The sequence below is a fragment of the Heptranchias perlo genome, chromosome 8 (genome assembly GCF_035084215.1).
Source record: "Heptranchias perlo isolate sHepPer1 chromosome 8, sHepPer1.hap1, whole genome shotgun sequence".
NCBI classification, from domain to species: domain Eukaryota; kingdom Metazoa; phylum Chordata; class Chondrichthyes; order Hexanchiformes; family Hexanchidae; genus Heptranchias; species Heptranchias perlo.
In genome coordinates, this window is record NC_090332.1 from 76,597,636 (window position 1) to 76,623,043 (window position 25,408).

At 48.0% G+C, this 25,408-nt stretch overlaps 1 protein-coding gene across 6 annotated transcripts in view; it reads right to left on the reverse strand.

Moving 5' to 3' along the window:
• The window catches only part of syne1b (spectrin repeat containing, nuclear envelope 1b), a 478,102-nt gene that overhangs the window by 178,185 nt on the left and 274,509 nt on the right, over positions 1-25,408 (reverse strand). For 3 of the 6 annotated variants that reach the window (XM_067989374.1, XM_067989372.1, XM_067989370.1), the window contains 10 exons: positions 24,336-24,458; positions 22,747-22,929; positions 21,734-21,877; positions 16,791-16,988; positions 16,281-16,421; positions 8,935-9,108; positions 7,502-7,663; positions 7,085-7,279; positions 4,633-4,806; positions 407-598 (listed from right to left, as the gene is read on the reverse strand). In XM_067989374.1, coding sequence (XP_067845475.1) covers positions 407-598; positions 4,633-4,806; positions 7,085-7,279; positions 7,502-7,663; positions 8,935-9,108; positions 16,281-16,421; positions 16,791-16,988; positions 21,734-21,877; positions 22,747-22,929; positions 24,336-24,458 — 1,686 coding nt within the window. The remainder of the gene's footprint in view (positions 1-406; positions 599-4,632; positions 4,807-7,084; positions 7,280-7,501; positions 7,664-8,934; positions 9,109-16,280; positions 16,422-16,790; positions 16,989-21,733; positions 21,878-22,746; positions 22,930-24,335; positions 24,459-25,408) is intronic. The other 3 variants (XM_067989378.1, XM_067989371.1, XM_067989373.1) reach the window with 2 other exon arrangements.

Sequence of the window (25,408 nt, forward strand, 5' to 3'; positions counted from 1 at the left end):
CTGCATAGCATGTCACAGCTTCAAAGCTGGGCATCAAAGAATGATGGGACTTACGTTCAACTGCCCGCTCCCCCGAGTGCCTGGTCTCAGCCTTATCGTTCTACTCCAGCACCAAATGGAGGCCTGTGCCTCCCCAAGGCTTGGGTGGGGGGAAGAGTTGTGTATCAGTAAAGGCATATTAACCGTCTCCGAGCAACAAGCAAAAGAGCAGTGTGGGAAGTGGCCTTGGAGCAGGTGACCCACTCATCTGCTCCCTCAGCTGCAAGAGATGAGCAGCCTTGGGGAAACAAGGCAGGGGAGAGAATTTTTAAAAATGTAGCATGCCCTCACGAAACATTGCTGCAGAACTGAGAGTGTTCTAAAGCGTTCAATACAGTTAGCACAGGGATGAGGGTAAAGGCCTTACTTTGATATTGATCCGTTTGTCCTGCAGCATTTTCTGCAGCTCCACCAAGCTCCCCTTCAGATTCCGGAGTTTCTCGGTCAGGTGCTCAGCTTGTTCCCGAGTATGGGGCTTGCCTTCCATGAGCAAGTTCTCGCTGTTCACGGAGAGCTCAGAAATGGACACCACTTTCCGCTCGATCTCCACCAGCATGTTCTATAGCAGCAAAAACAGCGAGAGCAACTCAAAACATCTTTCAACACACACGCAGCTCCGAATTACAACAACTCTCAAGGCCCATGTATTCATCATGCGTAACAGCTGATCAGATACTTCAAGGTGCTTACTCTGTACATATTCAGAATCTAAAAGTCTCATACTTTTTGTCTTACAACGGTAATCTGCTTCACAAATGTGACCTGACCAATATTTATCCCTTAGCCAACACCTAAAACAGATTATCTGGCCATTATCACACTGCTGTTTGTGGGATCTTGCTGTGCACAAATTGACTGCTGTGTTTCCTACATTACAACAGTGACTACACTTTAAAAAAAAGTACTTCATTAGCATTTTGGGACGTCCTGAGGTCATGAAAGGTGCTGTATAAATGCAAGTCTTTCTTTTCTATTATAATCTCCTTCACCCAGCAATCTTCTCCATGCTAGTGTCAGTGCAGCACCACTAATCACTTGACTACATTTTTGTAAGACTTTGACACAAATCTCTAACTTACTGCAGCAACTCATGCAGCAAAGGAGCAAACTTTACAAGTGGAACGATTTGATTGCTGCAACTTGACTGTTTTTGACCCAGTCTGATGACAAAGCACCTTAATTCCCCCCTTAGAAATAGCTCGCTCCTCAAAAAACCCACCCTTCACCCCTCTGTGCTTGCAATTTATCGCCCCATCTCCAAACTCCCTTTCCTCTCCAAAATCATTGAACGTGTTGTCGCCTCCCAAATCCGTGCCCATCTTTCCCGCAACTCCATGTTTGAATCCCTCCAATCAGGTTTCCGCCCCTGCCACAGTACTGAAACGGCCCTTATCAAAGTCACAAATGACATTCTATGTGACTGTGACCGTGGTAAACTATCCTCCCTCATCCTTCTCAATCTGTCTGCAGCCTTTGCCATGGTTGACCACACCATCCTCCTCCAACGCCTCTCCTCCGTCATCCAGCTGAGTGTAACCAGTCATAACCAGAAAATCACTTGCAATGGCTTCTCTTCCCGCTCCCGCACCGTTACCTCTGGAATCCCCCAAGGGTCTATCCTTGACCCCCTCCTATTTCTCATCCACATACTGCCCCTCACGACATCATCCGAAAACACAACGCCAGGTTCCACATGTACGCTGACTACACCTCCCACCACCTCCTTGACCCCTCCACTGTCTCTGATTTGTCACATTGCTTCCCCGGCATCCAGTACCGGATGAGCAAAAACTTCCTACTTCCTCCAAATAAATATTGAAAAGACAGAAGCCATTGTCGTCGGTCCTCACCACAAACTCTGTTCCCTAGACACCGCCGCCAACCTTCTCCCTGGCCACTGTCTGAGTTCGCAACCTTGGCATCCCATTTGACCCTGGGATGAGCTTCCAACCACACATCCGTTCCATCACCAAGACTGCCTACTTCCACCTCCGTAACATCGCACATCCCTGCCACTGCCTCAGCTCATCTGCTGCTGAAACCTTCATCCATGCCTTTGTTACCTCCAGGCTTGACTATTCCGATGCTCTCCTGGCCGGCCTCCCATCTTCCACCCTTCGTGAGCTTGTCCAAATCTCTGCTGCCCATATCCTAACTTGCACCAAATCCCGTTCACCCATCCCCCCTGTGCTCTCTGACTTACATCGGCTCCCGGTCCGGCAACGCCTCGATTTTAAAATTCTCATCCTTGTTTTCAAATCCCTCCATGGCCTCGCCCCTTCCTATGTCTGTAACCTTCTCCAGCCTTATAACCCTCTGGGAATTCTATGTTCCCCCAAATCTGGCCTCATGTGCAGCCCCGATTTTAATCTCTCCACAATTGGTGGCCGTACCTTCAGCTGCCGAGGCTCTAAACACTGGAATTCCTTCCTTAAACCGCTCCACCTCTCTCTCCTTCTTTAATATGTTCCTTAAAACCTACCTCTTTGATCAAGCTTTTGGCACCTGTCCTAATGTTGTTTTTCAGACTGGAGGGAGGTGTGCAGTGGTGTTCCCCAGGGGTCAGTGCTGGAACCCTGCTTTCCTTGATATATATTAACAAATTGGACTTGGGTGTACAGGGCACAATTTCAAAATTTGCAGATGACACAAAACTTGGAAGGGTAGTAAACAATGAGGAGGATAGTGATAGACTTCAAGAGGATATAGATAAACTGTTGGCATGGGCGGACACGTGGCAGATGAAATGTAACACAGAAAAATGCAAAGTGATACATTTCGGTAGCAAGAACAAGAACAGGCAATATAAACTAGAGGGCACAACTTTAAAAAGGGTACAGGAACAGAGCGATCGGGAGGTATATGTGCACAAATCATTGAAGATGGCAGGGTAGGTTGAAAAAGTGGTTAAAAAAAACATACGGGATCCTGGGCTTTATAAATAGAGGCATAGAGTACAAAAGTAAGGAAGTCATGATGAACCTTTATAAAACAGTGGTTCGGCCACAACTGGAGTATTGTGTTCGGTTCGGGGCACCGCACTTGAGGAAAGATGTGAAAGCCTTAGAGAGGGTGCAGAAGAGATTTACTAGAATGATTCCAGGGATGAGGGACTTTAGTTATGTGAATAGACTGGAGAAGCTGGGGTTGTTCTCCTTGGAACAGAGACGGTTGCGAGGAGGTTTGATAGAGGTATTCAAAATCATGAAGGGTCTAGACAGAGAGAAACTGTTCTTATTGGTGGAAGGGTCAAGGACCAGAGGACATAGATTTAAGGTGATTGGCAAAAGAACCAAAGGTGACATGAGGAAAAACTTTTTTACTCAGCGAGTGGTTAGGATGTGGAATGCACTGCCCGAGGGGGTGGTGGAGGCAGATTCAATCATGGCCTTCAAAAGGGAACTGGATAAGTACTTGAAAGGAAAAAATTTGCAGGGCTACGGGGAAAGGGCAGGGGAGTGGGACTAGCTGGATTGCTCTTGCATAGAGCTGGCGTGGACTCGAAGGGGCCGAATGGCCTCCTTCCGTGCTGTAACCTTTCTATAATTCTATAATTCTATGTCTCCTTGTGTCGCTAGGTATCAACTTTTGTTTGATAATCGCTCCTATGAAGCACCTTGGGACGTCTTACGACGTTAAAGGCGCTATATAAATGCAAGTTGTTGTTGTTGAAGCTGCATTGTTTAAAAGAATGCCCAGTATTCTGGACTCCGGCAGGCGAATGTTAAAAAGTGACCAATATTAAATAAAGAAAGAAAGAACTTGCATTTATATAACGCCTTTCACATCCTCAGGACATCCCAAAGTGCTTTACAGCCAATGAAATACTTTTGAAGTATAGTCACTGTCGTAATGTAAGAAACAGGGCAGCCAATTTGCACACAGCAAGATCTCATAAACAGCAATCAAATAATAACAGTGATGTTGGTTGAGGGATAAGTATTAGCCAGGACACTGGGGAGAACTCCCCTGCTCTTCTTCGAATAGTCTCATCCGAAAAAAGGCACCTCTGACAGTGCAGCACTCCCCCAGTACTTCACTGGGAGCATCAGCCTGGATTTTGGGCTCAAGTCTCTGGCGTGGGACTTGAACCCATGACCTCCTGACTCTGTGGTAAGAGTGCTACCACTGAGCCACTGACACCTTAAGAAGAGTACTGAGGGAGTGCTGCACTGTCAGAGGTCCCATTTTTTGGATGAGATGCTAAATGAGTCCTTTATACTTCGTCTGGTGGAAGTAAAAGATCCCACAGCACTGTTCAGGGAGCAGGAAGTTTTCCTGGTGTTCAGGTCAACATTCCTCCCTCAACCAACAACCCAACAAAATAATCATTCATATCATTTATGTGATTGCTGCCTTGCTGTGTGTAAATTGGCTGCCGTGTTTCCTACATCACAACAGTGGCTACACTTCGAAAGAACTTCATTGGTTGTAAAGCGCTTTGGGACGTGATCAGGTGTTACATGAATCCAAGTTTTTTTCTTACTCAACAGTCATTACATAACACAACTCAACTCAACTCAGATAAAAATCTAGATATGGAAGGAAAATAATCCTTTATTATTTGGAGTTCTTTTGAGCTTGACTCAATACCTGACAGTCAATGAGCTGTTCCTCCATGTCCATCTGCTCCTCGGGTACATTCAGTGTAGCGTCCAATGAGGCCTTTGTAATCAGAAGCCAATTGTTCAGCTCATCAGCCTCACTGCGATATAGTTGGAGGGCTTGTTCCTGCCTTTGTTCCTCCACCTGATCATTCAGCCTCTCCTAAAAGAGCAGACAAGGTCACAACTGTGATTAGTGTATTCACTGCTCACGATGCGGTCTCCTCTGCATTGGGGAGACCAAACGCAGATTGGGTGATCGCTTTGCTGAACACCTCTGTTCAGTCCGCAAGCGTCGCCCTGAGCTTCCGGTCGCTTGCCATTTTAATTCTCCATCCCACTCCCGCCCTGACCTCGGCCTCCTACACTGTTCCAATGAAGCTCAATGCAAGCTTGAGGAACAGCACCTCATATTTCAATTAGGCACTTTACAACATACGGGCCTCAACAATGAGTTCAACAACTTCAGATCATAACCACCGCTCCCATTTTCTCAGACAGCAGGTGCTGGTAATAGTTCTGCTGTAACCATTCACACTCCCTCTAGACCCATCTTTTGTTTCTTTACTTGTCCCATTACCAACCCCCTCTTGCCTTGCACCTTCATCCCTTTTGTCCTTTAATCACTCCTGCCCGCTACCCTATTCCCCTTTTCCCTGGCTCTGTACTTGCTTATAAACTGTTAAATCTCTAACTTCTTCCAGTTCTGATGAAAGGTCATCGACCTGAAATGTTAACTCTGTTTCTCTCTCCACAGATGCTGTCTGACCTGCTGAGTGTTTCCAGCATTTTCTCTTTTTATTCAAGGTCACATAACTTAACTGGCCAAACAGGTTTTAATACGCAATACAAAAGCCTGTGTTGTTAGAATGGACGCAGTGCATCAAAAGCTGTACTGGATGATTTCTAACTGCTTCAAGCTTGCTTTTGTCCCGTGTACTGAAAAGTAGGATAATGTTCCTGCTTGTTTTATGTTGGAGTAGAGTGCCTCAGAGTGATTAAAGGTCAGGGCTATCTGCCTGTCACCTACTCGCACAGGAACATTCATCAGCTACAGGATTATAAGGTAGCACCCAACAGCTGAAAATAATTGGGCCCGTCCGCGAGGAATGTTGCAGGTGGCAATACAGGAGTCAAAAGACTGCCAACATCTTTTGGGGAATATCTTTTGAGGTACATTCTGTGACCCTAGAGTAAAAACATAGAAAATCTCACGGCTTGAAGAAACCATCAGCCCAACTAGTCAGTCTTCCTGGTGTCCTAGCAATTGTATCGGATAATGTGTTTCTCTTCAAGGTACTTGTCCAATTTTGCCTTGAAGAGATCTCAAGTTCTTTGCCTCTACAACCTCTCTTGGTAAACTCTTCCAAAAACCAATCGCCCTCTCAGTGAATTAAGTCCTTAAGCTTCCTTAAGTCCTGCCTGAGTCGAGCTCTTCCCACTTTATACTCGCCCCCTTGTTCTGCTGTCTCGTGGCAATTCAAAGAGCCTGATTGATCCTCTATGTCACTAAGTCTGATTAGTTTGAAAATGTCAGTCCTATTCCCTCCCTCCCGCCTTATCTCCAATGGGAAGGATCGCAATTCTTTGAGCCTATTCTCATACGGTTTATTCTCAGGTCCTCTCATAATCTTTGTACCTTTTCCATCAGAGAAAGCTCTGAACATTTGCCTAAAAGAACATTTGTGATCACTGGTTGCTTAACTTTGTTCAGGCTACAGTCAAATCCCTTTAAATACGCATGTTACTGAACACAGTCTCGCTCCTGCACCTCCCACCAGCTCACCTCAGTCCCATTTGCCTGCCCTTTCCCCATTCAGCCCATCGCCCTTATGCCCTCTCTCTGAAAGAGCACTCCACTTAGTCCCATAACCCAGCCCTTACCCCATTCAGGCCACTCCCCTTCCGCCCTCTCTATGTAAGAGCTCGCGTGCAGTCCCATTCTCCCTGCCCTTTCCCCCATACCCCTTTAAATTTTTCTTTTTCAAATATTTATCCGTTTCCCTTTTAAAAGCTATTTTAGATTCTGCGTTGCCCACTGATTCTGGCTGGGCTTTCCATTTCCTAACAACTCTCTGGTAAAATAATTTCTATCCTTCCTTCTTTGTTTCTTTGATGATTATCTTAAACTAATACCTCTAGTTACTGACTCACTGACCAGTGATAATAGTTTTCCCGATTTACCTTATCAAAGGGCGTAATCATTTTGAACATTTCCTCTTAACCTTCTCTATTCCAATGAAAAGAGTCCCAACTTCTCTAACTAAAGCCTCTGTTCCCTGGCCTATATACAAGTCTCCTTTCTGGAATTTAGTAGACGATTGAAAACAAAGGATAATGACAAGGGCTTTCGAATGAGCACAAAGAGATGAACTGGAAATCAAAGAAAAAGCAGAACCGCCTAAGAACGCAAGTAGAAAGAGAATTCAGAGTCTGCAAACCTCGAGAAGCTGTTTCTTTCCCAACGCTTTCATCTTGATGGTGGACATTCGCTCTGCGAGGACTGTTAGCGTGGACTGCATGGCCAGCTGGTCAGCAGTATCTGTGTCCACGGTGTCTGACACCAGCTCTTCAGCAAAGCAGATCTGGAGCTCATTGATCTCATCCTGGAGCATCACAATCTCATCCATCAGCGCCTGGGAGACACAGAATCACAATTATCCTTAATCCGAATTTGACAAACCTTCAGAAGACTCAAAGCTCAAAGGATACGTGATCAAATTGTGCAGAGCGATCTTGGTCCCACAGGTCACAGAGCAGTTCCTTCTTAAGCCAGTGTTGCCCGTCTGTCAGAGAGAGCAGAGTTCATTGATAGCAGTAACGAGCTAATCAGGGACAGCGGTACACAAGGGACATACCTTGTGTGCAGCTGTCTGGATGTCGTGGCTCTTGCCCACATCGAGCGCCTCACCGAGCTTCCCCTCAATCGACTCCATCTTGGTCGAGACTGACTGGACAGAATCCTGATACTTTTGCTGTCGTTCAAGGGCCTCGTAAAGAGTGCGCTGCTTTTCACTGATCTGCAACAGAGAGAGGGTTTGGAAGGACGAATATTTACACAGCACACATTCTATGTGATAACTGGTTATCATGTGTGTGACGAATAGAATTTACTCCACACCCAATCTGACCAGAATCACCTTCCCAGAAACCATAGACTGGTGGGGAAAACAAAATAATCAAAACAGCTCTGTGCTTATGGTCAGCAACTCCACTAACATCTGCCACACCACACACGGTGCCAGCACAGCGAGACACACTCACAGAACACAAAATAAAATCAACCTCCGGCTCTCTCCATTCACACACAAACTTAAGCATCAACATGAACTTTGAACCACTTTAAATATTTCCTCTCCTTGACTATACACCTGCTCCATGCCATCTGGGTCAAAACAAGAAGCTTCACAGTCAAACCAGCTCCCTCCTCCTATTCCCATCGTTCCTCGTACCCACACGTGCTTTCCTTGGGAGTTAGCCGTGCCTCAGTGGTAGCACTCTCGTCTCTGGGTCAGAAAGTTGTGGGTTCAAGCCCCACTCCAGGGACTTGAGCACAGAATTCATCATATCGAGACTGCAGAGGAAGCTCAGGCGATGTAGAATCCAATGTAGTGGGACTAATTTCTGGTGCGCTCCGTACTGACCATTCCCAGATGGCACCAGGAGAGGAAGATTGGCCCCGATAGCTCCAGTTGAAGAGCTAGCACTGGCACAGGTTCGATGGGCTGAATGGTCTCTTTCTATGCTGTAGTTTCTATGATTCTGGGGTGTAGTGGTGATGTTACTGGACTATTTATCCATTGAAGGCGAATTCAAATCCTACCGTGGCAGTTTGAGAATTTGAATTTAGTTTAAGATAAATCTGGAAATAAAAATCTGGTCTCAGTAAAAGTGACCATGAAGCTGCCAGATTATCATAAAAACCCAACTGGTTCACTATTGTCTCTTAGGGAAGGAAACGTGCCGTCCTTACCCAGTCTGGCCTATATGTGACTCCAGTCCCTCATCTGGCAAGCCTCTCAGTTGTATCAAACTGCTACCAGTGGTTCAAGAAGAAGGCCCACCACCACCTTCTTAGGGCAACTAGGGATGGGCAATAAATGCTGGCCTTGCCAGCGATGCCCACATCCTGAGAATGAATAATATTCTATGAATCTAGCATAGTTACAGGAGGTGATCACCTGCCTACACTCCCGACCAGAAGACGAAGGAGAGGAGCAAGAGCAACAAACAAGGGGACGAAGAGATACAAAGGAAGATTATTTATGTCGCCCATCAGTCACCAGCTCACCACATTCTTTAGAGTTTCCCAGGATCGCTGTAGGTCATCAAGCTTAGAGGAGGCCGAGTCTCCCAGTGCAGTCTCAAAGGGTTCCTGAAGTGATGGGTCACTGTTCATATCCAGGACGTCAGGAGCTGCTGTCTGCAATTCATCTGCAGGTAATGTTGTGTAATAAGCACTATCCTAGAAACATAAACACTTACAAACTGAGCCTCACAGCTACCAAGGACAGGATCAAAAGGCTACAAACAGTATCTATACATGCTTCAGGGTTACAATAATCAGACCCATAGATTGCTCCTATATGGATAGTTAACTTCACTAACAACATTTATGACATAGCTTCACAAGCATATCTGGCTTCTCCCCATTTTCCTTTTTCCCTCTATCTGTCAGGCTTCCCCGCACCTCCAATTGCCCTTCAGGCATCCCCTGTACCTCCAATGGCCCTACAGGGCTCCCCCTACATGAGCCTCAGGGGGGCCTCATGTAAGTTGAAATCCTTGTTGCCATTAATTCCCATATATCTTTAGCTGCTGATACTAACAGATCCTGGTGCTCTGATTCAGGATTTATCCATCAATGAGGCAACAGCGCTAAGAACAGCCCTTTCCAAACCTCCAGACCTGAGGATAGTGTGACGTATTGGAAGGATTCGCAGGCCAATTAACAGTCTGACAGGGTGGCGAGTTTGTTGTTTTCGTGACTTCAATCTTCCCTTGGAAAGAATAGTGTGAAGCAGCAGAAAGATTTGTTGGTTGATTGACAGGCTGCGACGTGAACGATCCTTCCATGTAATGTGTTAGTTACTAGTTACCTGTTAACCGACACGCTTTCAACTGTGCTGCCACCTCAAACCAACATAACCAAGGCTGGTTTTCACAATAACAATAAGGAAAAATGTATTTGATATAAAGGCACCAGGCTAAATTAACGGGGCTCGAATTTCCGCAGGAGGTTCTCCCGCCGGTTTGCCATTTCTACAGCTCTTCCCCAGAAGTTGGGGGGGGAGCAAGCCAGACGACCAATGTGGAACTTCACCCCCATGGTGTTTAGGGGTAAAGCTGCCTCATTAGTTTTATCTCGGTAGGTTAGACTCCTTCTCCCCACCTCCGATTACAGCGATGTTAGTAATTCACCCTGACCCTCTGTGCCCACTGCACATCAGAACCAGTTGCATTACTGCAAATTTACATCTCGAATGTCTAGTGGATGTTCAGATAAATTTGTTGATCCCAGTTGGGGAGACAACACTGCAGCCCTGGTTTTCTGACCTGCACTCCCCACGGGTACAACTCCACACTGAGAGTGGAGAACTTACCCGCTTGTTCTCTAATAGTTCTCTGTTATGAGTAGTCTCCTTGTTTGTGGGGTTTTGACCCCGAGCTGAGCTTCTGACTCCATATCCACTCCATCACCAAGACCACCTACTTCCATCTCTGTAACATCGCCCGCCTGCACCCCTGCCTCAGCTCATCCACTGCTGAAACCCTCATCCATGCCTTTGTAACCTCCTGACTCGATTATTCCAATGCTCTTCTGATAGGCTTTGCAGCCTCTGTAAATTTGAGTTCATCCAAAATTCTGCTAACTCGCACCAAGTCCCATTCACCCATCACCTCTCTGCTCACTGACCTACATTGGCTTCCAGTTCAGCAACGCCTCGATTTTAAAATCCATATCCTTGTTTTCAAATTGCACCATGACATCACCTCTCCCTATCTCTATAACCTCCTCCAGTCCTACAACCCTCCGAGAATTCCACGTTCCCCCAATTCTGGGCTCATGCACTTCCCTGATTTGAATCACTCCACCATTGGCATCTGTGCCTTCAACTGCCTGGGCCCTAAGCTCTGGAATTCCTTCCCTAAACCTCTCCACTTCTCTACCTCTCTCTCCTCCTTTAAGATGCTCCTTAAAACCTACCTATTTCACCAAACTTTTGGTCACCTGTCCTAATATCTCTTTATGTGGCTCGGTGTCAAATTTTGTTTAATAATGCTCCTGTGAAGCGCCTTAGGATGTTTTATTGTGTTAAAGGCGCTATATAAATGCAAGATGTTGTTGTTAGGACAGCAGCAGATATTTTATTCAAATCAATTTTAAAAAAGGTGGGGGATGCCTCTTATACATTGTACTTTCTCTGTGCAAACGGCTGCTCCATACTGCGGCACTAGAGCAGCTGGTTCCAGGTCAGAACTCCGGCCTGTGATCTGGGCACGGCCAGCGGTTGCGGTTCCAACTCCCGCTTGCTATCCAGTGACCCCTACACAAAGTGCATGCGTGTGTGGTTCTTGGGCGTAACCAGGGTCCTGTTGCTGCTCGGAGGCAATACCATCCGTGGTCGAATAGCTTGCCAACGTTGACTGTCCAGCCCCACACATTAAGAATGACCCCTCGTTTGAGACACTGGCGGGCTGATGTGGGGGTGAGTGCCCTCAGCAGACCAGGGAGGAAATAGGAGAAAATTGGGGCAAAAATCACTATACAAAACACCACAGAGTCAGGGGGTGTAAGCAGGTATATTTAGGGTCCTTCACCAATCTGAGACTTATAGGCCGGATTGGATAATAGGGATAAAACACTAGAGGCATTCAAAATGTAGCTGGATGGTATAATCATAGAATCATAGAATGATACAGCACAGCAAGAGGCCATTCGGCCGATCGAGCCTGTGCTGGCTCTGTGAAAGTGCTATCCAATTAGTCCCACTCCCCTGCTCTTTCCCCATAGGCCTGCAGTTCTTCCCCCTTCAAGTATTTATCCAGTTCCCTTTTGAAATTGAATCTGCTTCCACCACCCTTTCAGGCAGTGCATTTCAGATCGTAAAAACTCGCTGTGTAAAAGAAATGTTTCCTCATGTCGCCTCAGGTTCTTTGCCAATAAATCTGTGTCCTTTGGTTACCGATCCTTATTTACTTTATCAAAACCCTTCTGCTCCAAGGAGAACAACCCCAGTTTCGCTAGTCTCTCAATATAACTGAAGTCTTTCATTCCTGGCCCATTCTAGTAAATCTCTTCTGCACCCTCTCTAAGGCCTTGACATCCTTCCTAAAGTATGGCGCCCAGAATTGTACACAATACTCCAGCTGGGCTGTAACCAGTGTTTTATAAAGGTTTAGCATAACTTCCTTGCTTTTGTACTCTATGCCTCCACTAATAAAGCCCAGGATCCCGTATGCCTTTTTATCAGCCTTCTCAACTTGTCCTGCCACCTTCAAAGACCTGTATTCGTACACCCAGAGGTCTCTCTGTTCCTGTACCCCCTTTAAAATTGTACCATTTAGTTTATAGTGCCTTTCCTCATTCTTCCTACCAAAATGAATCACTTCACATTTCTCTGTATTAAATTTCATCTGCTATGTGTCTGCCCATTTCACCAGTCTGCCTCTATGTCCTCCTGAAATCTGTTACTCTCCTCCTCACCATTTACCACATTTCCGAGTTTCGTGTCATCAGCAAAGTTTGAAATTATGCCCTGTATACCCAAGTCCTGGTCATTAGTATAAATCAAAAAGAGCAGAGGTCCCAACACCAACCCCTGGGGAACACCACTGTATCCTTCCCTCCAGTCTGAAAAACAACTGTTCACTACTACTCTCTGCTTTCTGTCCCTTTGCCAATTTCGTATCCACACAGCAACTGCCCCTTTAATCCCATGGGCTTCAATTTTGCTAACAAGTCTATTATGTTGTATTTTATCAAGTACCTTTTGAAAGTCCATATGCACAACTTCAACCGTACTACCCTCATCAACCCTCTCCGTTACTTCATCAAAGAACTCAATCAAGTTAGTCAAACACGATTTTCCTTTAACAAATCCGTGCTGGTTTTCATTTATTAATCCATATTTTTCCAAATGCCAATTAATTTTGTTGCGGATTATTGTCTCTAACATGTTCCCCACCACCAACGTTAAACTAACTGGCCTGCAGTTGCTGGGTTTACCCCTCTCCCCTTTTTTGAACAAGGGGTGTAACATTTGCAATCCTCCAGTCCTCTGGTACCACTTTCATATCAAAGGAGGATTGGAAGATTATGGCCAGAGCCCCCGCAATTTCTACCCTTACTTCCCTCAACAACTTAGAATGCATCTAAGATGACTTTTCTACTTTGAACGCTGCCAATCTTTTAACTACCTCCTCTTTATCTATTTTTATCCTATCCAATTTCTCTACGACCTCCTCCTTTACTGTGACATTGGCAGCATTCTCTTCTTTAGTGAAGACAGATGCAAAGCACTCATTTAGTACCTCAGCCATGCCCTCTGTTGCCACAAGATCATCTCCTTTTTGATCCCTAATCGGCCCCACCCTTCCACTGACCACCCTTTTACTGTTTATATGTTTATAAAAGATTTTTGGGTTCCCTTTTATGTTACCTGCTAATCTATTCTCATACACTCTCTTTGCCCCTCTTATTTCCTTTTTCAGTTCTCCTCTGTACTTTTTGTATTCAGCTTGGTTCTCTACTGAATTACGAACCTGACATTTGTCATAAGCCTCCTTTTTCTGTTTCATTTTAATCTCTATATCTTTAGTCATCCAGAGAGCTCTAGCTTTGGATGCCTTTCCCTTCCTCTTCATGGGAATGTACCCGAGCTATCTCCTCTTTGAAGGGCTCCATTGCTCATTTACTGTTTTACCTGCCATAAGAACATAAGAAATAAGAGCAGGAGTAGGCCATGGGGCCCCTCGAGCCTGCTCCGCCATTCAATCAGATCATGGTTGATCTTTGACCTCAACTCCACTTTCCCGCCTGATCCCCATATCCCTTGATTCCCCTAGAGTCCAAAAATCTATCCATCTCAGCCTTGAATATATTCAATGACTCAGCATCCACAGCCCTCTGGGATAGAGAATTTCAAAGATTCACAACCCTCTGTGAAGAAATTCCTCCTCATCCCAGTCTTGGATGGCCGACCCCCTTATCTTGCGACTATACCCCCTAGTTCTAGAGTCTCTAGCCAGGGGAAACAATCTCTCAGCATCTACCCTGTCAAGCCCCCTCATAATCTTATATGTTTCAATGAGATTACCTTTCATTCTTCTAAACTCCAGAGAGTATAGGCCCATTCTACTCAACCTCTCTTCATAGGACAACCCTCTCATCCCAGGAAGTATATCCTTCCTTAGGTAAGTTGCCAACCTTTGATTCCAATCCATCTGGGCCAGATCCCTTTTCAACTCACTGAAATTAGTATGTGAAAATACTCAACTCCAGTTGAGTATTTTCATATTTGATTTTGCCTTGTTCTTTTCCATAACTATTCTAAACCAATGATATTGTGATCACTGTTTCCCAAATGCTCCCCCACTGAAACATGATCCACTTGCCTCACTTCATTCCCCAGAACCAAATCCAGCATTGCTTCCTTCCTTGTTGGGCTGGAAACATACTGATCAAAAACGTTTTCTTGAACACATTTCAGAAATTTCTTCCCCTCTTTGCCCTTTACATTGTTATTTTCCCAGTCAATATTAGGATAATTGAAGTCCCCCATTATCACTACTCTAAAGTTCTTGCATCTTTTTGCAATTAGTTTGCAAATTTGCTCCTCTATCTCCTTCCCACTACTTGGTGGCCCATAGTATAAACCAAGCAGCGTGATAGTTCCTCTATTGTTCCTTAATTCTAACCAAATAAATTCTGTCTTTGAATTCTTTGCTTGATAATGCTCCTGTGAAGCGCCTTGGGACGTTTTACTACGTTAAAGGCTCTATATAAATGCATGTTGTTGTTGTTGTTGTTGTTTACACTGTAGCCAGGAATATTAAGTGCCCAATCCTTCCCTTGTTCAAGCCCAGTCTCCGTTATTGCCATTATATCATAATCCCATGTGGCTACTTACGGCTGCAGCTCACCAACCTTATTCACCACGCTCCATGCATTTACGCACATGCATTCCAAACCATCTTAGACTGCTTCGCATTTCCCCCACAAGTCTGATCCCTCTTATTTCTGAACTACTCTTTATTTTAATGCTGTTTTGTCTCTCCCAGTTCTCTCTGTACCTTGTATCTCCTCTCTAATGCTTCATCCTGATGCCCCTCCCCCTGCCAAATTAGTTTAAACCCCCTCCCATCGCACCAGTTAACCTCCCTGTGAGGACATTGGTCCCAACCCTGTTCAGGTGCAATCCGTCCATCTTGTACAAGTCCCTCCTACCCTAGTAATCTGAAGCCCTCCTTCCTGCACCATTTCTCCAGCCACGTGTTAACCTGTCTTATCTTTCTGCTCCTATACTCACTTTGAGGTCCTGCTCTTTAACTTCCTCCCTAGCTCCTGAAACTCTGCGTGTAGGACTTCAACCCTTTTCCTACCTATGTCATTGGTTCCAAAATGAACCATGATTTCTTGCTGTTCCCTTTTCCCCCGCAAAATGTTCTGCACCCCCGTTCAGTGATGTCTTTTACCCTGGCACCAGGGAGGCAACAGACTATGCAAGACTCATGTCAACGGTTGCAGAAATGCCCATCCATCCCTCTGACTATTTAATCTCCTTTGACAACTGCTTTTATACACTTTGCCGTGCCCCCCTGTGCAGTCATTTGCCCCACAGTGCCGTGGATGTGCTCCAGACTGCACTCCCCCGAGGTGACGTCACCCTCACCACTATTCTGTACTGAAGACCGGTTTGAGAGTGCCACACTCCTGGAGGATTCCTACACTGCCTGCCTCTTCCTACCCTGCCGGATGGCCACCCAATTAGCATCCTCCTGAACTCTCTGTGGCTGGAGGGTGACTGCCTCTTGGATCGTGCAATCCAGGGTGTTAGAGAAATGGAGGGATGGGCTTCAATGGGTGAGTTAGGGTACCAGAGGGATGGGCTTCAGTGGGAGAGTTAGGGGACCAAAGGGGTGGGCTTCAATGGGAGAGTTAGGGTACAAGAGGGATGGGCTTCAGTGGGAGAGTTGGAGTACTAGAGGGATGGACTTCAATGGGTGAGTTGGAGTACTAGAGGGATGGACTTCAATGGGTGAGTTTGGGTACTAGAGGGATGTGTTTCAATGGGAGAGTTAGGGTGCCAGAGGGATGGGCTTCAATAGGAGAGTTAGAGCACTCGAGGGATGAATGAATGGCCTTTTCTCACTCTTGAATTTCAGGAGAATGTTCTAATGTGCAGCAGTGACAATCAGCTCAGGGTTGCATAAAGATCTGTAATTTACCTCTCACCATCCCTACACATGATGAGCTTTGGGTCTACAGAACATTATGCAGCATTATATATTCTACAGGGTAACACCCTTCTAACAAATATGTGGGACGCAATGACCAGATACACAAGAGTAATGTGATGTCTAACTACTGATTAAGCATGCGATCAGTGTAAAGGATTGAGCAGAAGATAGTACCTGGTTAACAGACACATCAGCATTAGCCACAGGTGAGGGAGAGCGACAAGCTGTCGGAGAGGAAAGCTCACTGTTGGTCCCCTCTTCCCCAGACTCCTCAGTGACAGGTGAGAGGAGCGTATGACAGCGCCCGGCTGTCATCTGATACAAGCCAAGCCAGAGGAACACAATTCAATAAGAGAGAGAGATCAGGATGGGGGTTACATTTAATCACACTGTAAAGCACAAATCATTGAAAATATTACAACCTTTCTCTAGCAATGTGAAATAGATCTGAATAAAAACTCACAAGACAACAACAACAAAAAAGATTAGTGTTAACCCAACCCCCATAATATCTCAGAGAAATCTCCATCAAAGTGCGTTACTGGGGAAAGTTCCAGGAGGGAAAGGGTTAACTTGCACACAGCAGGCAATGAAATCCAGCAGGTTATTAAAGCAGGAGGGTGGGTGATTTACGTTAGTGCAATCGGTAAGCAATAATTGGAGGAAGAAAGTTAGCAATCTTACCATCACCACGGAAGGATGGGCTGAGTGTGTGGGCAAGGTCTCTCCATCCAGCTCCTCCATCCCTTCAGAAAGCCCTTCCACCTCAGTGACTGTCAGTAGCATTGTGGCATGTTTCGCTTTCATAGTCAACATCTTACACTTGGTATTCAGCGCAGCGATCTGTTCCTGGTACCCTTTGATCTTCTGGGCGAAATCCTGCTGAGACATTGTTGATGGGACAAAAGAACAGCTTAGAACCTCATCCACGCCTCAGACATTCAATCTACCCTGCTCCTCTTCTCTCTCTCTCTCTCGTTCTCTCTCTCTCTCTGGTCAGCCAATGAATGAGCAGCCGGGTCTGTGACTGAATCCATACATCATCAGTGAGTCTCGTAGGCAGGATGTTCAGTTCTGTGTGAGAGAGAGAGAGTGTGGACAGCAGCTCAACCCCACACAACCTCTAAAGGCAACCTGCACTGCACAACAGGAAATGAACTGCATAATCTTCTCTTCCTCCCCCCCGCCTTCAGAAAACACGACCCTAACATAAGCAGCTTTACACACCGGTTTCACCCAGATACAGAAGCTGTCTGGGAAAGAACAGGAGGGAAGAGGCAATCGATCTGTGCTGTGTTGTGCTGTTCCATTGTGTGAATGAAGAAACAGATGGCCAGCTGCAAAATAACTGGGTCACGTGATAATGGGACCGATTAGAAATGCCAGATTCAGCATGGCAGACACCCCTCTGATGCTGGTCTCCAGTCAGTCGCGGTCAAACAGCTTGATCACGGTGAACACTGAGGGCTCTTCATGCAGCGTTCTGTTTAATGTTTTGGAAGGCGACATTTTCTCTCTGTGTCCCTGTTAGCGGGGCTAGTATCGACCTGCAGCATACTAACTACCTGCAGTACCCATGCAATCTAATTCTGCCAACCCCTCACTGCGCAGATTATGATTCCTTTCTTCTGCAGAACTCTGCCATCGTTTGTAGAAATGAGCCCTATGGGATTTTTTTTTAAAGTGTGAGGTGGAACTGAACCGTTACTGTGTAGGTGCGAAGTGATGAAAAAGAAATCATGATGTTAGAAGCTGCACAAGGGAATTCAGTCCCCTTCCTGCTGGGTTAGTCAGCAATCTTGATAAGACTTGTGTTGCATTCGTAATGTTAATGTTTTCGCTTTGAAGCAACACAGCAGCATTAGTGTGAGATGCAGCCTGAATACAAAGTCAGGGTTTGACGAGACACTGGAGTGAAGCAGAGGGAGATTCCCAGAGGAAGGAGTGTCACTCCCTCAGATGAGGCTTTGACACCCATTTTACACTCTGCAAGTTCAACGTTGGTTCAAAGCCAAAACCGATGCTCACCAACACTGAACTTGTAGCGTGAATCCTCTGTTGAAGCTTGTACCACTTATACAAAAATCCAGCTCAGTATCATTAGGACTGAAATAAACTACTGCAACATGACTGCACTAATGATGCAGCTTTTTGGCCCATGATCTGCTCTCTGAAAGTGATTCCAAAGAAATTCTTACACATTGCAAAGACAATCATTTTCTGGACACTTCATTTATTGCTGTTACTTTAAATCAAGGCAAGCAGGATTTATATTGTCCAACTTCATTTGAAATGTAAACGGACAATGTCAGCATACCTCAGGTGAAATTGTTAAAAAACAAAAAAAAATAAATCAGCCTAAACAATGCGAGTGACCACTGAGCTAATCCAGACTCCCACTCCTGATCACCGTCCAGACTCCCACTCCTGATCACCATCCAGACGCCCGCTCCTCACCACAGTCCAGACTCCCGCTCCTCACCACAGTCCAGACTCCCGCTCCTCACCACTGTCCAGACTCCCGCTCCTCACCACAGTCCAGACTCCCGCTCCTCACCACTGTCCAGACTCCCGCTCCTCACCACTGTCCAGACTCCCGCTCCTCACCACTGTCCAGACTCCCGCTCCTCACCACAGTCCAGACTCCCGCTCCTCACCACAGTCCAGACTCCCGCTCCTCACCACAGTCCAGACTCCCGCTCCTCACCACTGTCCAGACTCCCGCTCCTCACCACTGTCCAGACTCCCGCTCCTCACCACAGTCCAGACTCCCGCTCCTCACCACTGTCCAGACTCCCGCTCCTCACCACTGTCCAGACTCCCGCTCCTCACCACAGTCCAGACTCCCGCTCCTCACCACTGTCCAGACTCCCGTTCCTCACCACTGTCCAGACTCCCGCTCCTCACCACAGTCCAGACTCCCGCTCCTCACCACAGTCCAGACTCCCGCTCCTCACCACAGTCCAGACTCCCGCTCCTGATCACTGTCCAGACTCCCGCTCCTCACCACAGTCCAGACTCCCGCTCCTCACCACAGTCCAGACTCCCGCTCCTCACCACAGTCCAGACTCCCGCTCCTCACCACAGTCCAGACTCCCGCTCCTCACCACAGTCCAGACTCCCGCTCCTCACCACTGTCCAGACTCCCGCTCCTCACCACAGTCCAGACTCCCGCTCCTCACCACTGTCCAGACTCCCGCTCCTCACCACTGTCCAGACTCCCGCTCCTCACCACTGTCCAGACTCCCGCTCCTCACCACAGTCCAGACTCCCGCTCCTCACCACTGTCCAGACTCCCGCTCCTCACCACAGTCCAGACTCCCGCTCCTCACCACAGTCCAGACTCCCGCTCCTCACCACTGTCCAGACTCCCGCTCCTCACCACTGTCCAGACTCCCGCTCCTCACCACTGTCCAGACTCCCGCTCCTCACCACTGTCCAGACTCCCGCTCCTCACCACTGTCCAGACTCCCGCTCCTCACCACTGTCCAGACTCCCGCTCCTCACCACAGTCCAGACTCCCGCTCCTCACCACAGTCCAGACTCCCGCTCCTCACCACAGTCCAGACTCCCGCTCCTCACCACAGTCCAGACTCCCGCTCCTCACCACAGTTCAGACTCCCGCTCCTGATCACAGTCCAGACTCCCGCTCCTCACCACAGTCCAGACTCCCGCTCCTCACCACAGTCCAGACTCCCGCTCCTCACCACAGTCCAGACTCCCGCTCCTGATCACTGTCCAGACTCCCGCTCCTCACCACAGTCCAGACTCCCGCTCCTCACCACAGTCCAGACTCCCGCTCCTCACCACAGTCCAGACTCCCGCTCCTCACCACTGTCCAGACTCCCACTCCTCACCACAGTCCAGACTCCCACTCCTGATCACTGTCCAGACTCCCGCTCCTCACCACAGTCCAGACTCCCGCTCCTCACCACTGTCCAGACTCCCGCTCCTCACCACTGTCCAGACTCCCGCTCCTCACCACAGTCCAGACTCCCGCTCCTCACCACAGTCCAGACTCCCGCTCCTCACCACAGTCCAGACTCCCGCTCCTCACCACTGTCCAGACTCCCGCTCCTCACCACTGTCCAGACTCCCGCTCCTGATCACTGTCCAGACTCCCGCTCCTCACCACAGTCCAGACTCCCGCTCCTCACCACAGTCCAGACTCCCGCTCCTCACCACTGTCCAGACTCCCGCTCCTCACCACTGTCCAGACTCCCGCTCCTCACCACTGTCCAGACTCCCGCTCCTGATCACTGTCCAGACTCCCGCTCCTCACCACAGTCCAGACTCCCGCTCCTCACCACTGTCCAGACTCCCGCTCCTCACCACTGTCCAGACTCCCGCTCCTCACCACTGTCCAGACTCCCGCTCCTCACCACAGTCCAGACTCCCGCTCCTCACCACAGTCCAGACTCCCGCTCCTGATCACTCTCCAGTCACTCCTGTTGGAAAGCGTCTGTGTGTATGGCCTTCAGTAAAAGATAGGATCGGGATACCCCATCTCATTGGGAGTACCTCAGCCTTGAAACTCACACCAAGTCCCTCTGAGGCCCCCCCCCCCCGCCCACAATGTAGAGTCCCTGCCCCACCTCTGTGTCAGTCACCACCACTGGTAAAACCCCAGTGCTAGTTGGGACATGGATGTGCCTGGGTCCAGGCGGAGTTTGCAACCAATCCGCCAGAACCCCCACAGAAGTTACGGCATGAGTCTGCCGTAACGACTGAACCATCTCAGGGTCGGCGTTTATCAATGTCATGACAGCCCAGCCCGATCCTGTCCCCACAAACTTACTGGGTGCCAGCCATGGCTCAGTGGTAACACTCTCGCCTCTGAGTCAGAAAGTAGTGGGTTCAAGTACCACTCCAGAGACTTGCACACAAAATCCAGGTTAACACTCCCAGTGCAGTACTGAGGGAGTGCTGCATTGTCAGAGGGACAGTACTGAGGGAGTGCTGCACTGTCAGAGGGTCTGTACAGAGTCAGTGCTGCACTAACACAGGGTCAGTGCTGCACAGTCGGAGGGTCAGTAGTGAGGGAGTGCTGCACAGTCGGAGGGTCAGTACTGAGGGAGTGCTGCACTGTCAGAGGGTCAGTACTGAAGGAATGCTGCACTGTCAGAGGGTCAGTACAGAGTCAGTGCTGTACTGTTGGAGAGTCAGTACTGAAAGAGTGCTGCACTGTCAGAGGGTCAGTGCTGAGGGAGTGCTGCACTGTCAGAGGTGCCATCTCTCATCTGCCCTCTCAGGTGGATGTAAAAAATCCCATGGCACTATTTTGAAGACGAGCAGGGGAGTTCTCCTGGTGTCCTGGCCAATTTTTATCCCTCAAGCAACAACACTAAAAACCAGTTTATCTGGAAATTATCTCATTGGTGTTTGTGGGATCTTGCTGTGCGCAAATTGGCTGTTGCATTTCCTACATTACAACAGTGACAACACTTCAAAAGTACTTCATTGGGAATTAAATGCTTTGGGATGTCCTGAGATCATGAAAGGCACTATAGAAATGCAAGTTCTTTCTTTATTTCATACGGTTGGGACCCGCAAGTCTTGTAATAGCCGTTGAACTGTCCCCTTCTGATTTGCACCGGCTTAAATGAGGGATTTATCCCTGCGTTTACCTCATGTCGGGAGATCTGGGCCTGCAGCTGCTGGATGTTGCTGGTAGACACAGGTCTCTCCTGGATCTCGCGATGCGCTCTCTCAATCAGCTGCTGGAGATGCCGCATCTCCTGCTCATACTGTTCATACTGAATCACCGCTTCCTGCAAGGTCAAGTTACATCCAAAATAAATGCTTATTGTTTCACAAACGTATTCTATCCACCAAAATCAAGGGCCTTCGTTAAACCCATCTCAATTTGTACTGGAAACGAGAATTGAATCTTCCAAGATAAATGACTAAATTCCTGCTTCACTCGCGATTGGAACTGTGCGAGAACCCAATGCGAGAGTGCCATTTCATTAATCGGTCACTCATGGCTCACTTTTGCCTCATCGCAGTGTGGATCAGTTTATACAGAAACATGAGAGAGATCATTTTCTGACTTTGCCCTCCCAGTGAGGAATCCCATCCATCGGGAGCGCAAAGTTGACAATTTTTTAATAGTTATTCTCGGGACATGGGCATCGCTGGCAAGGCCAGCATTTATTGCCCATCCCTAATTGCCCTTGAGAAGGTGGTGGTGAGCCGCCTTCTTCTTGAACAGCTGCAGTCCGTGTGGTGAAGGTTGTCCCACAGTGCTGTTAAGTAGGGAGTTCCAGGATTTTGACCCAGCGACGATGAAGGAACGGTGATATATGTCCAAGTTGGGATGGTGTGTAATCTGGAGGTGAGCTTGGTGGTGATGGTGTTCTCATGCACCTGCTGCCCTTGTCCTTCTAGGTGGTGGAGGTCACGAATTTGGGAGATGCTGTCGAAGAAGCCTTGGCGAGTTACTGCAGTGCATCCTGTAAATAGTACACACTGAAGCCACGGTGCACTGGTAGTGGAGGGAATGGACACTCAGTCCAGCGGTAGGGGCACCGATCAAGCGAAGGGCTCCGTACCCATATTACCCCCAAGGGTTTACTATAAAAACACTGTGACATTGCAGATTGTGATCAGGCCGGACTCGAGGCGCCTAGCAGCCTACCTGTAGGATGTTACACTGCTGGATCGCAGTATGCTGCAGACGACTGGCCTCCTCCTGCAGCCGCAGTGCTGTCTGGCAGATGGGCAGGTTGGTGACAATTTCTTCCGGAATTCGCAGGGCGGCCTGATGTCTCTGCACGGCCTGGACCTTCTGCTTGAACCCTTCCATGTCGGCCAGCAACCTCTAGCGAGACAGAAACCACACCACACCACACATCAATTGAGAAAGTCACACTGCCATCTGAATGAAGTGACAGATGTGGATCTTGAGGCATTTGAATATTGAACCCACAAAATTGTTGAGGCGAGGCTGGAGAGTGGAAACCCCGATATCCGCCCAGGGTTAGGAGGTGGGATGGGGCAGAGATTTAGGGTGAAGCCCAGTTCCAGTTGGCATCTCACCCCCTTCACACTGGCCCTTTAAATTCCCAACGGATGGGCCTTCCACCCGGCCGCCTCCTCTCAACGTCGAGAGGGCGTGTCTGGGGGGGGAGGGTGGGGGGGGGAGTTCCTAGGAAACATCCAAAAATACCACCCCTTATAACCCCAATTGCCCTCAGAGCTGAGAACTGGCTGAGCCCCGTGGATTGCCTTAAGAATCTAGGGAAAGGTAACCAACGGCAGAGGGGATTGATCACCTTCCCAAACTAACCAGCCAGCTCCGCGATTCCACTCCGACATTCTGGTTGGCAGGTCACAGCAGGCACCCCATGTCACGTAAATGTCCCCGTCCCCGGGATCTGGGATGGATTCTCCGGCTCAGGGCTTCCACTCTGTCACACAGACTGGTGGAGCAGACCACCAGGAATACTGGGGCCTGGGTTTTCTTAAAATTGGGGCTAGATGGTACGGTCACCTAAATCTGCTGTTACATCGCAGCCCAGAGCGAACTAAGTGAGTCACTTTTCCATATTTAGCTTTGTTAATGTGCAGCTTGGCCTTCCTGAGCTGTCGAGGCCCCATCATTCCACATGTGCGCAGAATGGCCTAGTTGGTTGGGTGGTGGGCATGCACAGAAAAGTGCCTCACTTCAGTTGATAGCGCTCTCGCCTCTGAGTCAGAAGGTCATGGGTTCGAGTCCCACTTCAGAGACTTTCACATTCTTTCTTTGAATGGTACCAGGGATGAGGGACTTCAGTTATGTGAAGAGACTGGAGAAGCTGGGATTTTTGTCCTTAGAGCAGAGAACGTTAAGGGGAGATTTAATAGAGGTGTTCAAAATTATGAGTGGTTTTGATAGAGTAGATAGGGAGAAACTGTTTCCACTGGCGGGAGGGTTGGTAACCAGAGGGCACAGATTTAAGATATTGGCAAAACAACCAGGGGGAGATGAGCAGAATTTTTTTAGGCAGTGAGTTTTTGTGTTCTGGAATGCACTACCTGAAAAGGTGGTGGAAGCAGATTCTATAGTAACTTTCAAAAGGAAATTGGATAAATACTTAAAAAAGAAAAATTTACATGGCTATGGGGAAAAAGCAGGGCTGTGGGACAAATTGGATAGCTCTTTCAAAGAGCCGGCATAAGCATGATGGGTCGAATGGCCTCCTTCTGTGTTGTTTGATTCTAATGATTCTATACATTATCTGGTACCTGTCTTTGAAAGAGTTGCTCCTTAAGGCATAGGCGAGCGAGCTCAGGGGAGGTCAAAGTAACTTGGGCTTGCTTCACCATCGCCTGCAGGCTCTTCACCTCAATCTCAAACTTCTCCATATCCTGTGAGACACACAGAGCTGGTCAATAAATGTCAGCATCATAGTGAGTTACCAGCATCACCTGGCCATTCCTTCTCTGTCTGCAGTGATATGTTCACACGGCGGTCCTTCCCGACACTGCTTCATACAGTGAAAAACTAGAGCAAAACAATCGTCTGCGTTTCAAATATTAGGACCCAAGACGGGAAAATTGGACAGATTCTGGGTCCATTGGGATTGCGTCTTATTTTCACCCTCATGAGAAGTTCTGGTGGGGAGGAGTGGGACAATCTTACATCCCCCCCAACATCCCACATCAAGGGGGCGTATCTGGAGGCGTTTCCGTCGACTTCCACCTCCGTAACATCGTCCGTCTCTGCCCCTGACTCAGCCCTTCTGCTGCTGAAACCCTAATCCAAGCCTTTGTTACCTCTAGACTCGACTATTCCAATGCTCTCCTGGCCGGCCTCCTACCTTGCACCCTCCATAAACTTGAGCTCATCCAAAACTCTGCTGCCTGTATCCGAACTCGCACCAAATACAAGTTGTTGTTGATGTTTCCCAGGTTGTCCGCCCTCAGTAATCTCAACAGAATTCACTGATGGCGAGAGGCCCCAGGAAAGGCTGCAAAAGTGCCGCGGCCACAGATACAGGAGGATCTATCATCTTTGTTTCACCTGCAATTGGCTCCTTGAGGAGCTGAATGTATTCTAACTCAGATCTTCAGCCCTGGAAAAGCCTCGGCTGTGAGCCGTTCTGCCTTACACATGCCGCTTGGCGCGGGGGGGAGAGGGGCGCTGAAGGACCCCTGCGGGCGACGGTGGCCCACCCCGAATATGCTAATAACCACAACTCCACAACCTGGAGATGGGGACTTATGGTTTCAGGGAGCAGCAGATTGAACAGCCAGCGGACCGGGCTGCTTGGAATTTCAATCTTTCAATAACTAAACCAACAGTGACTATTATATAA